This window comes from Ranitomeya variabilis, chromosome 2 (assembly GCF_051348905.1).
Source record: "Ranitomeya variabilis isolate aRanVar5 chromosome 2, aRanVar5.hap1, whole genome shotgun sequence".
In the NCBI taxonomy this organism is placed as follows: Eukaryota; Metazoa; Chordata; class Amphibia; order Anura; family Dendrobatidae; genus Ranitomeya; species Ranitomeya variabilis.
The window spans coordinates 107,039,214-107,055,083 of record NC_135233.1 but is presented as its reverse complement, the minus strand read 5'-3'; the positions used below and the strand labels follow the sequence as shown (position 1 = coordinate 107,055,083).

The window sequence follows — 15,870 nt, the reverse complement described above, 5'->3', positions numbered from 1 at the left end:
TATATCAGCTAAGTCTGCCTTTTTGCTTTTTGCTATTTGTTTTGGTTTTGTATTTTTGTCCAGCTTGTTCCAAATCTATATCCTGATCTTTGCGGGAAGCTCTAGGGGGCTGGTGTTCTCCCCCCGGACCGTTAGACGGTTCGGGGGTTCTTGAATTTCCAGTGTGGATTTTGATAGGGTTTTTGTTGACCATATAAGTTACCTTTCTTTATTCTGCTATCAGTAAGCGGGCCTCTCTGTGCTAAACCTGGTTCATTTCTGTGTTTGTCATTTCCTCTTACCTCACCGTTATTATTTGTGGGGGGCTTCTATCCAGCTTTGGGGTCCCCTTCTCTGGAGGCAAGAAAGGTCTTTGTTTTTCCTCTACTAGGGTAGTTAGATTCTCCGGCTGGAGCGTGTCATCTAGAATCATCGTAGGAATGATCCCCGGCTACTTCTAGTGTTGGCGTTAGGAGTAGATATATGGTCAACCCAGTTACCACTGCCCTATGAGCTGTTTTTTTGTATTCTGCAGACTTCCACGTTCCTCTGAGACCCTCGCCATTGGGGTCATAACACAAGAGATTCCAAAGATGCAGCTATTGTGGTGTTATATAGAGCAGCAGCGTCATCCACATTATGTAGGGAACTTATGTCTGTGAGAGGGAGGAGGGATTCAGAGAGTGAATGTAGATCAAGGTGTTTAAGATTTCTGCGAGGGTGTGCAAGTTTGTGGGGTGGGGATTGTAGACAAGGAGTGGAGAGGGAAAAGAATGTGAGTAGATTGTGGTCAGAAAGAGGAAGAGGTGAGTTAGAGAGGTTAGATAGGGAGCAGAGGAGGGTGAAGATGAGGTCCAATGTGTGACAATTTTTGTGAGTGGCGGCAGAAGACCATTGAGTGAGGCCGAAGGAGGAAGTGAGAGATAGAAGTTTAGTGGCAGCTGAGAGGGAAGTGTCAATGGGTATGTTGAAGTCACCCATGATGATAGTGGGGATGTCCGCAGAAAGGAAATGAAGTAGCCAGTTGGTGAAGTGGTCAAAAAAGGTAATGGCTGGCCCTGGGGGGCGGTAAATGACAGCCAGTTGGAGGTTGGTGGGGGCATAGATGCGCACAGAGTGCACCTCAAAGGAAGGGAGGGTAACAGAGGGTGGCAGTGGGATTGGGGTGAAGGAGCAGTTATCTGACAGGAGAAAACCAACTCCTCCGCCATGCTTGCTGCTGGGGCGGGGTGTGTGAGAATGGTGGAAGCCACCATAGGAAAGTGCAGCAGGAGAGGCTGTGTCAGAAGGGGTGAGCCAGGTTTCAGTGATGGCGAGGAAGGAAAGTTTGGTAGTAACAAAAAGATCGTGGATGTAGGAAAGCTTGTTGCAGACAGAGCGAGAGTTCCATAGAGCTCCTGTTAGTGGGACTGGGGAAGCGGGGGCTGGGCGAATGGGAATAAGGTTAGAGAGGTTACAGAAGTTTGTGATACAGCGTGGGTGGGAGGTAGAACTGACTGTGGGGATGTGGTGAGGAGGACCAGGATTTGGAGAGATATCACCAGCAGTGAGAAGGAGCAGAGAAAGTGTTAGCAGGTGGGAGCAGGAGAGGGCATGAGGTGGCTGTCTGTGCTTGGAGACAGAGGATTGTATGTTAAGGAACAGTTCTGAGGAGGAGGTGAGATGGATGGGGAGGATTGAAGAGGAGATGAACAGTTCTTTACTAGGAGTAAGGATTAGGGGAGTTTGCAGAAAGTGAAGAATTATAGGGGTGAAAGTGAAAACAAACAGAAACATTATTTACAGTGACTGGCCAGTTACCTTCGGTTCCCTTCTGGTTCTATTCTGATTTTAATTCTAAAATTAATCTTCACACTTCTAGGACACACTTATAGGAATCACACAGCAGACTAAAGTCATTGCAGACTTGTGCTATGAAATATATGTACAACTAAATGCATTCAAGTGTGAAGCAAAGAGGAGTGGTCTCTGCTCATCTTGGTCAGAGAATTAAGGGTGGACCAGATGCATACAATCAAGCCTGAGTAAGCAAGGTCATAAATAACACAGGGTAAGCTGGGGTTGGCTGAAAGGCACACCATGTGAATGCTGGGAGCAGAGGAAAGTCTGTGTGGAAAGTTGGGTGATGTACTATGTGCACTTCATAGACAGACAAGGCAGGAGAGCAGGCTGGAGAGCTGTGTGCATGAACATACCTGTAGGAAAAATAGACATGTTGTTTAGAGTGCGATGGTGGCAGATAGCAGGGCACAGTCTGTATACATCCTCCTGGTTTTAATTCTAAAATTAATCTTCACACTTCAGTTTTGTTTCTTCCAAACAGTTCTATTTTGGTTTCATCAGACCATATGACATTCTCCCAATACTCTTCTGAAATATCCAAATACTCTCTAGCAAACTTCAGACGGGCCCGGACATCTACTGGCTTAAGCAGGGGGACACATCTGGCACTGCAGGATCTGAGTCCCTGGCAGTGTAGTGTGTTACTGATAGTAGCCTTTGTTACAGTGGTCCCTGCTCTATGCAGGTCATTCACTAGATCCCCCGTGTGGTTCTGGGATTTTTGCTCACCGTTCTTGTGATCATTCTGACCCCACAGGGTGAGGTCTTGCGTGGATCCCCAGATGGAGGGAGATTATCAGTGGTCTTGTACGTCTACCATTTTCTTATTATTGCTCCCACAGTTGATTTCATCACTCCAAGCTTGTTGGCTATTGCAGATTCAATCTTCCCAGCCTGGTGCAGGGCTACAATTTTTTTTCTGGTGTCCTACGACAACTATTTGGTCTTCACCATAGTGGAGTTTGGAGTGTGACTGTTTGAGGTTGTGGACAGGTGTCTTATATACTGATAACAAGTTCAAACAGGTGCCATTACTACAGGTAATGAGTGGAGGACAGAGGAGCCTCTTAAAGAAGTTACAGGTCTGTGAGAGCCAGAAATTTTGCATGTTTTTGGTGACCAAATACTTATTTTCCATCGTAATTTGCAAAATAAATCTTGCCAAATCAGACAAGGTGATTTTCTGGATTTGTTTTCTAATTTTGACTCTCATAATTGTGGTCTACCTATGATGTCAATTACAGGCCTCTCTCACCGTTTTAGGCCAGTCTCACACGTCCAGATAATTCCGGTACCGGAAAAAATCGGTACCGGAGTTATCCGTGTCCGTGTGTCCGTGAGCTCATGTAGGCCATCCGTGTGGCACACGTGCGGCAGCCGTGTGCCGCCTGGGTACCACATGCGCCATGCAGGAGACAGAGCTAAAGTTTAGCGCTGTCCCCTGCATCGTGCTGAAGCCGCGATTCATATCTTCTGTGCAGCAGCGTTTGCTGTAAAGAAGATATGAATAATCCATTTTTTTAATGGTATTTCGTGTTTAAAATAAAGCTCCATGTCCCCACCCCCTGTGCGCCCCCCCCCCCGCTGTTCTGAAAATACTCACCCGCCTCCCTCGCAGTGTCCTGTCCTGGCCGCAGCTTCTCCTGTATGCGGTCACGTGGGGCCGCTCATTTACAGTAATGAATATGCGGCTCCAACCCTATGGGAGGTGGAGCCGCATATTCATGACTGTAATAGGCGGCCCCACGTGACCGCATACAGTAGAAGGTGCGGCCAGGACAGGAAGCAGCGACAGCCAACGAGGGAGCCGGGTGAGAATTTTCAGAACAGCGGTGGGGCGCACAGGGGGTGGGGGCATGGAGCTTTATTTTAAACACGAAATACCACTAAAAAAATGGATTATTCATATCTTCTCTACAGCAAACGCTGCTGCACAGAAGATATGAATTGCGGCTTCAGCACCATGTGGTGGGGACAGCGCTTACTGGAGCGCTGTCTCCTGCATGGCACACGGAGAACGTCCGTGTGCGGTACGTGTTTTACACGGACCCATTGACTTTAATGGGTCCGTGTAATCCGTGCGCTCCCACGAACACTGACATGTCTCCGTGTTTGGCACACGGAGACATGGTCCGCAAAAAATCAATGACATCTGCACAGATGCATTGATTTTAATGTGTCTACGTGTGTCAGTGGCTCCGGTACGTGAGGAAACTGTCACCTCACGTACCGGAGCCACTGACGTGTGAAACCTGCCTTAAGTGTGAGAACTTGCACAATTGGTGGCTGACTAAATACTTTTCTTTCCCACTGTAACTTTTTTTTTTTTGGTGAATGAGCTACAGTATATTAGGGCATGTTTTTTTGCGGGCTGACTTGGTGTTTTCATTTATACCATTTTTTTTTTTTACATACAACTTTTTGATTACTTTTAATTCACTTTTGGAGAGTCAGTATGGTGAAAAAGTGACATTTTTGGCATGTTTTTTTACAGCAGGTTGTTCCGGACGTAGCGATACCAATTATATGTACTTTCATTTATTTTTGTGTTATCACAAACGCTGTGTTTTCTTGGCGAAACGGCTTTTCATGATTTGAGTGCACTTTTTTTTGCGTTTTTTTTTTTACTTTTTCACTTAGTCCTGCTGTGGGACATATAATTTTGATTTCGATCACTGGTCTGATACACTGCAGGACTCGTGCACTGCAGTGTATGAGACTGTCAGTGAGTCGCTGGATATCACAGGCCACCATTCCCTGAGGTCATCACATGCCCTCCACCACTCTACAGCCCAGCATCCGATGCTCCAGCGTGCCGTGAGGGACGCGGATGTGGCTCTGTTGCTCCCACATTTTTGGATTTTTTCTTAATACGGTACATTCAGGGTTTTGGGGGACTTCGAGTCACGGCTGCAGCAAAGTGACCGCATCCACTTCCCATAGAGTCAGTGTCAGGAGACTGCGGCCCGGACTCGTCTCTGCGCTGTTGGCAACCTGGGCAGAAAGCGGTTCAGTTGTTAAAGGGTTAAGGGGCAGAGGTTGCTGTTACCCCCTTGTCTGAGAGGATCCCATCATTTCTGTACATTAAAGAGGAAAACGTTCCTGGAAATCAGATGTGACTGCCGGTAACGACCACTGTGACGCGGCAAGCACGGGAGCCGGCACCTCCGCAGGATACACGGCCGGCACCGACCGGAATCCCCCCTACAGCCGGCACCGACCGGAATCCCCTACAGCAACTATGTGCGTCACGTGACAACCTGACACTTACCACGTGACGGTTTTTGGCTTCCTGGGTTGCTATGGTTCCCGGCTGCCATGATATGCCGCGTTGCAGTCTGGGCTGTGAGCGCTACTGAGACACGGTCTCTTCTACTGTACGACGCCCGGTGTTTCCGGGGAAGATGGAGGACGGAGCGGGGGGAGAGTATGAGAAACAAGTGACGAAACTACGGAAGAGCCTGAGAGACTGGTGAGTGCGGGAGGAGCAGCACCACAGGCCCGGGACTGGCCGCCGCTGTGTGCCGAGGCATTGTGTCCATCTCTGCTATCCGTACAGCCAGGGAAACGGCCCTAGCAACCAATGGAAGCTGGTTGCTAGGGCCAGCTTCCTAGTTCTGGTCATTACTGATGAGCTGAGTGTCCTGTCATGGAGTCTGTGTCTGCTCACAGCATGAGGAATTGTCTGCATTCCTTTCTACAAGCCATACTCACATGAAGGTGACAGAATCTGCCATTAAAGGGGTCACCATTAAAGGGGTCGCCCACCCCATAGACTTTTTGTTTTACAAAGGGCCTGAGTGTGCTGTAAAGTCACCCGCTGCCCGGGCCCTCACAGGTCATTGTGGCTCAGTCAGCCGTGATCGCTGTAGCCAATCAGTGGCCACAGAGGTGAGCAGCCGTCTCTGATCGCCTGCAGGGGTCCTGCTCTGACCTCCCCGGGAGAGGACGAGGAGAAACGCCACCTTTATAAGGGCAGTTCGGGGCTGAGGCCTTATTAGCACTCCAGCTTCTGGTTTGACCGGCAGCCTTCTTGTCAGGATGACTTTGAAGCATCATCTAATGGTATTTTCATATAGTGTTCTGTGTCCCCGTCGGGGCATACATCCAAAATCCCCACAAAACGGGGCCAGTAGACTGCAATGGTGACAGCAAAGCGAACGTGCGCTCCGACGTGCACTTTTTCCGGGAGTTTATGCCTACAGGAGGCGGACACTCCGACATAGTAGACTGCAGCTAAGAGATTACTTTCACGCTTTGGTCAGCCCTAGAGTTGGTCAGGTATTGTTCAGTTTCACACCCTGGTCGGCCAATGTTTAATTTGCGCGCACCTCTAATTTAATTAACCTGTTCTAATCCTGACTGCCAATCTCAGGTGAGGAGACCAAGCCATTATAGTTTAAACTTGGGAAAATCACAAAAATGACCTGTTTCACATAGTGGTGTACGTGCTTTTTTTCCCCACTAAAAACACAGCAAAACCTGAAATCTGTGGGGTTTTGCTGCTTTTTTTGCACTCATTGTTTTTGTATGGGTGAAAGTGACATTGCATGAGCGCTAGGACGGCAGTGTCTGATTCCATTGTCCTGCACATGCCTGCCACATCTCTATGTAGAGTAAAGGAAGAGCACGCAATACTAAGTGATGGACCAGCCGCACCCATAATGTATCATCTGTCATCTAATATGTCCTGTCCCATTGTCTCCTATACCACATATAAATAAAGAATACTGCCTGCAAGCTATTCTCCTTTACTATTCATTCATGGAAGATCAATATTTTGTGCGCTATTTTTTTTTTCTTTAAGATATGAAAGTTCTTTAAGTTAGAAGTGATTTTGGGTGTGTCAGGGGTCTTTGGCGGGATGAAATCAAGTTATAATACTAGTGTCTTATGTGCTACGGGGCCTTTTGAACCTTCTACACACACACACCAAGTCCTAGCTGCGAATGCACCTCTGCCTCATGCAGGGCCGGTTTTAGACAAAGTGGGGCCCCAAATGCTCCCATATTGCACCATCACACAGAAACATTTCTGTTGTATTTACAAGCGCTAAGTTCAGGCCGGTAAGCGAGTGTGATCGACATTATTGAAGTAGTTCGACGCTTGTTTCCCGGCCTCTAGGGTAGGTGCACATGTTCAGTAATTGGCAGTTCTTTGGACGCAGCACATGGCCGCTCCGTCCAAAGCAATGCCGGCTATTGAGCGCAGATGATTCCGCATGCGTTCATTGAACTGTGCAGATTCACCACGTCCAATACATTATACTGGTGAAAATTACGGTATCTTGCGGAGACTCGTGTCTCTGCAAGATAAGTAGACGTGCCGCGGTCTGGAAAGACATGCCGCGGTCTGGAAAGACGTGCCGCGGTCTGGAAAGATGCGCCGCGGTCTGGAAAGACGCGCCACATGCCTGTCTCCACAGATGAGCCACGGGCGTCAGTGCACGCATACTGGGCATGGGATTTCTTGAAATCCCATCCACTATGCTGTAACATCTGGACACTGCACAAGTACGCAGCATCCAACCCGCATCGTTTACTGACCTTGTGCACCTACCCTTACTCCGGCTGAGGAAAAATGATTGGTACAGATAGTCCTCGATACAGCATAATGGAGGTCACATATAGTACATATAGTAAAATGCACTCCCCATGGTCCTTGAAAGAGTATACTGCAGCCCTCCTCAGAGTATAATGTAGTCCCCTCATAGAGCATAATGCAGCCCCCTCTATAGTATAATGTAGCCCCCAGAGCATAATCCAGCCCCTCCACACATTATAATTCAGCCCCCCCACACACAGTATAATGCAGCCCCCCACACATAGTATTAAACAGCCACAAAGTATAATTCAGCACCCCCCACAAACACACAGTACAGTGCAGCAGACACACACACACAACACAGTATCATGCAGCACACAAATAATACTTACCTCTCCTCCTTGTATCCCTGCTGCTCTGGCTTCTGCAGAGCATCTCAGCGTCTCTGAGCACTGCTGGCACCCGCTGAGTCAGAGGCAGAGGGGGAGTGATGGAAGAGGAAGCGTCACATGAAAAAATTAAAATGCAAACACCCCCCCCCCCCCCAGAAAATGGCCATGGCATGAAGGGGTTAAAATAACATTTAATCTTTTAAGAGGAGACATTAAAGGGATTGTCATATGATAATGTTCTGAGACACAGTTTATTCCAAGGCTTAATCAGACAAAGGGTTAATTCTGTTTTGTGATTTTTATTTGGATTTTGCAGTGAATTAAAAAGACTGGAACTGGAAAAAAAGATGTCTGAATATTCCTTATCCAATACATACATGTAAGTATGCCTCACTTGTATCCTCTAACAACATACCTATGGGTATGTCATTGAATTGCTTGTCTAAAAGTGTCTTAAGAGTCATGCTGTACATGTATGGAATGGGAATCTGTGCGTGCTGATGAATGCCTGAGTCAGCAAAACCTCCTTCCCCAACCTTTTTGGAACCTGTCGCCAGGTTTTGGCAGCCCCATCTGAGAGCACCATGAAGTAGGGGCAGAAACCCTGATTCCAGGGACGTATCACTGGTCTGCCTGCTGCAGCCTTGATAAAATCACTGTTTTGTCTGCTGCAGATCTCTGAATGCTGAGCTCTGTATAACCCCACCCCCATCAGTGATTGGCAGCTTTCTGTGTACACTGTTCATAGGCAGAAATCTGCCAATCACTGGTGGAGGTGGGGTTATACAGAGCGCACTCATGAATAATGGGGATTTCATGGCAGCAGGTTTACTAGTCTCTAATGATAATCTTCTGCTGATAACCTGGTGACTTCATCAGAACTAAAGCAAGCAGCCCAGTAAGTGACACATCGCTGGAATCTTTAAATTATGTTGCCTGGTATTTAGTAGCAAAAACCGGGTCAGAGATTTCCTTTAACCACTTAGGTGCCTTGGTGAATACAATGCGGCATCTAAGATGTTAATCTTCTGTCAAGCAATAGCTGCTTCAAGGAAAAATGGTAAAGTGAAATGAAATTCAATAAATAAAAAAAAATTAAAAAGTCTGCCCCTTTTCCTTCCGAAATTGTGAAATATTTTAGGAAAATAAACAACTTATTTGTCACTGATGCAGTGAGAATAGTAGAATGTAGATACGTATTATTTATACTGGTTTATAGCACACATTTGTTATAATTTCTATATTTTTTCTTTTATAAATATGAATAAATCAGCAAATTAATTGTATATAAACCAAATGTTACCAATGAAAACGATCTCCCATCCCTCAAAATACAAGACCACATCTATAAATTACTTTTTTAAATTATTTATTGTGCACAAGCACTTAAAGGGAATCTGTAATCAGGATTTCACCCCAAAAACTATTTATATGTGCATGTAGCTCTTTCAAAGACATGTCCAGAAATACCTTTACATGGCCAGTCCATTCCTCTGTTACTGAGAAATCAGCACTTGCATTAATATGCAAATGAGGCAGAGCAGCTACTTGTAGATCGGACTCTTCTGTGAATCCAGCTCTATTCCCCGCCCAGCTCTGCCTCCTCTTTAACTAACAGCCTCTGTGCAATTTGACTTAAAGGGAACCTGTCAGCAGGATTGTGCACAGTAACCTACAGACACTGTCAGGTTGGTGCCGTTATACTGACTGAAATGATACCTGGGTGATGAAATCCGTCTTGTGGTTGTTGTGTAATCTTTATTTTCAGTTAAGGAGATTCTCGTGCTTCGGGGCTTCCTGTGGCAGGGGGGCTTTATGTGGTGCTCTGCTTGCATTTGCATCTGTAAGGGCTTATGACAGGTCACCGATCCCTCACTGATCTGCCCTTTATTTTACATAATGCATAAAATATTGTTGATAACATTGTTGATTATGCGTATAATATTGTTGGCTATTGTGAGGTTTAGAAAAAATAGAGCTGGAGTGACAGGAGCTTCACATCTACCATAGCTCTTCAGCCTCATTTGCATATTAAATCAAACGCTGATTTCTCAGTAACAGAGGAATGGACCATGTAAAGGTATTACTGGACTTGATTTTGAAAGAACTACATGCACATACTGTATGAATAGTTTGGGTGTGAAATCCTGCTGAAATATTCGCTTTAACCCCTTCATGACCCAGCCTATTTTGGCCTTAATGACCTTGCCATTTTTTGCAATTCTGACCAGTGTCCCTTTATGAGGTAATAACTCAGGAACGCTTCAACGGATCCTAGCGATTCTGAGATTGTTTTTTCGTGACATATTGGGCTTCATGTTAGTGGTAAATTTAGGTCGATCATTTCTGAGTTTATTTGTGAAAACGACGGAAATTTGGCGAAAATTTTGAAAATTTCGCAATTTTCACATTTTGAATTTTTATTCTGTTAAACCAGAGAGTTATGTGACACAAAATAGTTAATAAATAACATTTCCCACATGTCTACTTTACATCAGCACAATTTTGGAAACAAATTTTTTTTTTGCTAGGAAGTTATAAGGGTTAAAATTTGACCAGTGATTTCTCATTTTTACAACAAAATTTACAAAACCATTTTTTTTAGGGACCACCTCACATTTGAAGTCATTTTGAGGGTTCTATATGGCTGAAAATACCCAAAAGTGACACCATTCTAAAAACTGCACCCCTCAAGGTGCTCAAAACCACATTCAAGAAGTTTATTAACCCTTCAGGTGTTTCACAGCAGCAGAAGCAACATGGAAGTAAAAAATGAACATTTAACTTTTTAGTCACAAAAATGATCTTTTAGCAACAATTTTTTTATTTTCCCAAGGGTAAAAGGAGAAACTAGACCACGGACGTTGTTGTCCAATTTGTCCTGAGTACGCTGATACCTCATATGTGGGGGTAAACCACTGTTTGGGCGCACGGCAGGGCTCGGAAGGGAAGGAGCGCCACTTGACTTTTTCAATGAAAAATTGGCTCCAATCTTTAGCGGACACCATGTCGCGTTTGGAGAGCCCCCGTGTGCCTAAACATTGGAGCTCCTCCACAAGTGACCCTATTTTGGAAACTAGACCCCCCAAGGAACTTATCTAGAGGCATAGTGAGCACTTTAAACCCCCAGGTGCTTCACAAATTGATCCGCAAAAATGAAAAAGTACTTTTTTTTCACACAAAATTTCTTTTAGCCTCAATTCTTTCATTTTCACATGGGCAACAGGATAAAATGGATCCTAAAATTTGTTGGGCAATTTCTCCTGAGTACGCCGATACCTCATATGTGGGGGTAAACCACTGTTTGGGTGCACGGCAAGGCTCGGGAGGGGAGGCGTGCCATTTGACTTTTTGAATGGAAAATTAGCTCCAATCGTTAGCGGACACCATGTCGCGTTTGGAGAGCCCCTGTGTGCCTAAACATTGGAGCTCCCCTACAAGTGACCCCATTTTGGAAACTAGACCTCCTAAGGAACTAATCTAGATGTGTGGTGAGCACTTTGAACCCCCAAGTGCTTCACAGAAGTTTATAACGCAGAGCCATGAAAATAAAAAATAATTTTTCTTTTCTCAAAAATGATTTTTTAGCCCACAATTTTTTTTATTTTTCCAAGGGTAACAGGAGAAATTGGACCCCAAAAGTTGTTGTCCAGTTTCTCCTGAGTACGCTGATACCCCATATGTGGGGGTAAACCACTGTTTGGGCATATGCCGGGGCTCGGAAGGGAAGTAGTGACGTTTTGGAATGCAGACTTTGATGGAATGGTCTGCGGGCATTATGTTACGTTTGCAGAGCCCCTGATTTGCCTAAACAGTAGAAACCCCCCACAATTGACCCGATTTTGGAAACTAGACCCCCCAAGGAACTTATCTAGATGTGTGGTGAGCACGTTCAACCCCCAAGTGCTTCACAGAAGTTTACAACGCAGAGCCGTGAAAATAAAAAATCATTTTTCTTTCCTCAAAAAATATGTTTTAGCAAGCAATTTTTTATTTTCACAAGGGTAACAGGAGAAATTGGACCCCAATATTTGTTGCCCAGTTTGTTGTGAGTACGCTGATACCCCATATGTGGGGGTAAACCACTGTTTGGGCACATGTCAGGGCTCGGAAGGGAGGTAGTGACATTTGAAATGCAGACTTTGATGGAATGGTCTGCGGGCATCACGTTGCATTTGCAGAGCCCCTGATGTGCCTAAACAGTAGAAACACCCCACAAGTGACCCCATTTTGGAAACTAGACCCCCGATGGAACTTATCTAGATGTATGATGAGTAGTGTTGAGCGATACCGTCCGATACTTGAAAGTATCGGTATCGGAAAGTATCGGCCGATACCGGCAAAGTATCGGATCCAATCCGATACCGATGCCCGATACCAATACAAGTCAATGGGACTCAAGTATCGGACGGTATCCCTGATGGTTCCCAGGGTCTGAAGGAGAGGAAACTCTCCTTCAGGCCCTGGGATCCATATTAATGTGTAAAAGAAAGAATTAAAATAAAAAATATTGCTATACTCACCTCACCGAGGGAACCGGCAGCGTTGTTTGCTTAAAATTCGCGCGTTTACTTCCTTACGTGAAGTCCCGGCTTGTGATTGGTCGCGTGCCGCCCATGTGGCCGCGACGCGACCAATCACAGCAAGCCGTGACGTAATTTTAGGTCCTTCAGGATTTAAAAATTACGTTCCGGCTTTGTGATTGGTCGCGTCGCGGTCACATGGGCGACGCGACCAATCACAAGCCGTGACGTCACAGGAGGCAGGAAACGCGCGCATTTTTAAAATTACGTCACGGCTTGTGATTGGTCGCGTCGCCCATGTGGCCGCGACGCAACCAATCACAGCAAGCCGTGACGTAATTTCAGGTCCTTCAGGATTTTAAAATTACGTTCTGGCTTGTGATTGGTTGCGTCGCGGTCACATGGGCGACGCGACCAATCACAAGCCGTGACGTCACGGGAGGCAGGACACGCGCGCAAATGCGCGCGTGTCCTGCCTCCCGTGACGTCACGGCTTGTGATTGGTCGCGTCGCCCATGTGACCGCGACGCGACCAATCACAAAGCCGGAACGTAATTTTAAAATACTGAATGCCTAGAAGGACCTGAAAATTATGTCACGGCTTGCTGTGATTGGTCGCGTCGCGGCCACATGGGCGGCACGCGACCAATCACAAGCCGTGACGTCACGGAAGGAAGGAAAAGCGCAAATTTTAAGCAAAGAACGCTGCCGGTTCCCTCAGTGAGGTCCAGGCTGCGTCGGAGAGGTGAGTATAGCAATATTTTTTTATTTTAATTCTTTATTTTACACATTAATGTTGTTTCGATACCGATACCCGATACCACAAAAGTATCGGATCTCGGTATCGGAATTCCGATACAGCAAATATCGGCCGATACCCGATACTTGCGGTATCGGAATGCTCAACACTAATGATGAGCACTTTCAACCCCCAAGTGCTTCACAGAAGTTTACAACGCAGAGCCGTGAAAATAAAAAATCATTTTTCTTTCCTCAAAAAAGATGTTTTAGCAAGCAATTTTTTATTTTCACAAGGGTAACAGGAGAAATTGGACCCCAATATTTGTTGCCCAGTTTGTTGTGAGTACGCTGATACCCCATATGTGGGGGTAAACCACTGTTTGGGCACATGTCAGGGCTCGGAAGGGAAGTAGTGGCATTTGAAATGCAGACTTTGATGGAATGGTCTGCGGGCGTCACATTGCATTTGCAGAGCCCCTGATGTGCCTAAACAGTAGAAACACCCCACAAGTGACCCCATTTTGGAAACTAGACCCCCCAAGGAACTTATCTAGATGTGTGATGAGCACGTTCAACCCCCAAGTGCTTCACAGAAGTTTACAAAGCAGAGCCGTGAAAATAAAAAATCATTTTTCTTTCCTCAAAAAAGATGTTTTAGCAAGCAATTTTTTATTTTCCCAAGGGTAACAGGAGAAATTGGACCCCAACAGTTGTTGCCCAGTTTGTCCTGAGTACGCTGGTACCCCAAATGTGGGGGTAAACCACTGTTTGGGCGCACGTCGGGGCTTGGAAGGGAGGGAGCACCATTTGACTTTTTGAACGCAAGATTGGCTGGAATCAATGGTGGCGCCATGTTGCGTTTGGAGACCCCTGATGTGCCTAAACAGTGGAAACCCCTCAATTCTAACTTCAACACTAACCCCAACACACCCCTAATCCTAATCCCAACTGTAGCCATAACCCTAATCACAACCCTAACCCCAACACACCCCTAACCACAACCCTAACCGCAACACACCGTAACCGTAATCCCAAACCTAACCCTAATCCCAACCCTAACCACAACTGTAACCCCAACACACCCCTAACCCTATCCGTAACCCTAACCACAAGCCTAATCTTAACCCTATTTCCAACCCTAGCCCTAATTCCATCCCTAACTCTAATTACAACCCTAACCCTAAGGCTATGTGCCCACGTTGCGGATTCGTGTGAGATTTTTCCGCACGATTTTTGAAAAATCTGCAGATAAAAGGCACTGCGTTTTACCTGCGGATTTACAGCAGATTTCCAGTGTTTTTTTGTGTGGATTTCACCTGCGAATTCCTAATGAGGAACAGGTGTAAAACACTGCGGAATCCGCACAAAGAATTGACATGCTGCGGAAAATACAACGCAGCGTTTCTGCACTGAATTTTCCGCACCATGGGCACAGCGGATTTGGTTTTCCATAGGTGTACATGGTACTGTAAACCTGATGGAAAACTGCTACGAATTCGCAGCGGCCAATCCGCTGCGGATCCGCGGCCAATCCGCTGCGGATCCGCGGCCAATCCGCTGCGGATCCGCAGCCAAATCCGGCACTGTGTGCACATGCCATAACCCTAACCCTAACCCTACCCGTAACCCTAACCCTACCCCTAACCCTACCCCTAGTTCTAACCCTAGTTCTAATCCTAACCCTAGTTCTAACCCTAACCCTAGTGGAAAAAGAAAAAAAAATATTTTCTTTATTTTATTATTGTCCCTACCTATGGGGGTGATAAAGGGGGGGGTTTATTTATTATTTTTTTTATTTTGATCGCTGTGATAGAACCTACCACAGCGATCAAAATGTACTTGTAATGAATCTGCCAGCCGGCAGATTCGGCGGGCGCACTGCGCATGCGCCCGCCATTTTGGAAGATGGCGGCGCCCATGGAGAAGGCGCATGGACACCGGGAGCCTCGGTAAGTATAAGGGGGGGGGGGGAGATCGGGGCGCGGGGGGGCGTCGGAGCACGGGGGGGTGACATAGGAGCACGGGGGGAGCGGACAGGAGGACGGGGGAGCGGAGCACTGGACGGAGGGGACTACGGGACAGATCGGTGGCTTGGAGGGGCGATCGGTGGGGTGGGGGGGGGGTCACTTCAGTATTTCCAGCCATGGCCGATGATATTGCAGCATCGGCCATGGCTGGATTGTAATATTTCACCAGTTTTTTAGGTGAAATATTACAAATCGCTCTGATTGGCAGTTTCACTTTCAACAGCCAATCAGAGCGATCGTAGCCACGGGGGGGTGAAGCCACCCCCCCTGGGCTGAAGCACCACTCCCCCTGTCTCTGCAGATCGGGTGAGATTGGAGTTAACCCTTTCACCCGATCTGCAGGGACGCGATCATTCCATGACGCATACGCTGCGTCATAGGTCGGATTGGCACAGACTTTCATGACGCAGCGTATGCATCAAAGGTCGGGAAGGGGTTAAAGGGAACCTGTCACCTGAATTTGGCGGGACCAGTTTTGGGTCATAGGGGCGGGGTTTCGGGTGTTTGATTCACCCTTTCCTTACCCGCTGGCTGCATGCTGGCCGAAATATTGGATTGAAGTTCATTCTCTGTCCTCCGGAGTACACGCCTGCACAAGGCAATATTGCCTTGCGCTGGCGTGTACTCCGGAGGACAGAGAATGAACTTCAATCCAATATTGCGGCCAGTGGGTAAGGAAAGGGTGAATCAAACACCCGAAAACCCCCCCATATGACCCAAAACTGGTCCCGCCAAATTCAGGTGACAGGTTCTCTTTAAGGGAGTTTTTCACTAATTCTCCACACCTGGCACTCCCAACAATCAGCTGTTATCAGCTCTGGT

The 15,870-nt window shown here is 46.6% G+C and overlaps 1 protein-coding gene and 1 long non-coding RNA gene across 5 annotated transcripts in view; one reads left to right on the top strand and one right to left on the bottom strand.

Annotated features, from left to right (window-relative positions):
* Window positions 1-5,230, bottom strand: part of LOC143804561 (uncharacterized) — an 81,647-nt gene extending 76,417 nt beyond the window's left edge. The window contains exon 1 of the long non-coding RNA XR_013221054.1: window positions 5,093-5,230. This is a non-coding gene — a long non-coding RNA (uncharacterized LOC143804561). The remainder of the gene's footprint in view (window positions 1-5,092) is intronic.
* The window catches only part of KIZ (kizuna centrosomal protein), a 211,425-nt gene continuing 200,648 nt past the window's right edge, over window positions 5,094-15,870 (top strand). For 3 of the 4 annotated variants that reach the window (XM_077282783.1, XM_077282784.1, XM_077282786.1), the window contains exons 1-2: window positions 5,094-5,293; window positions 8,074-8,136. In XM_077282783.1, coding sequence (XP_077138898.1) covers window positions 5,226-5,293; window positions 8,074-8,136 — 131 coding nt within the window. In that variant the 5' untranslated portion in view covers window positions 5,094-5,225. Of the gene's footprint in view, window positions 5,294-5,433; window positions 5,542-8,073; window positions 8,137-15,870 lie in introns of those variants that run through there. The other variant, XM_077282785.1, reaches the window with a different exon arrangement.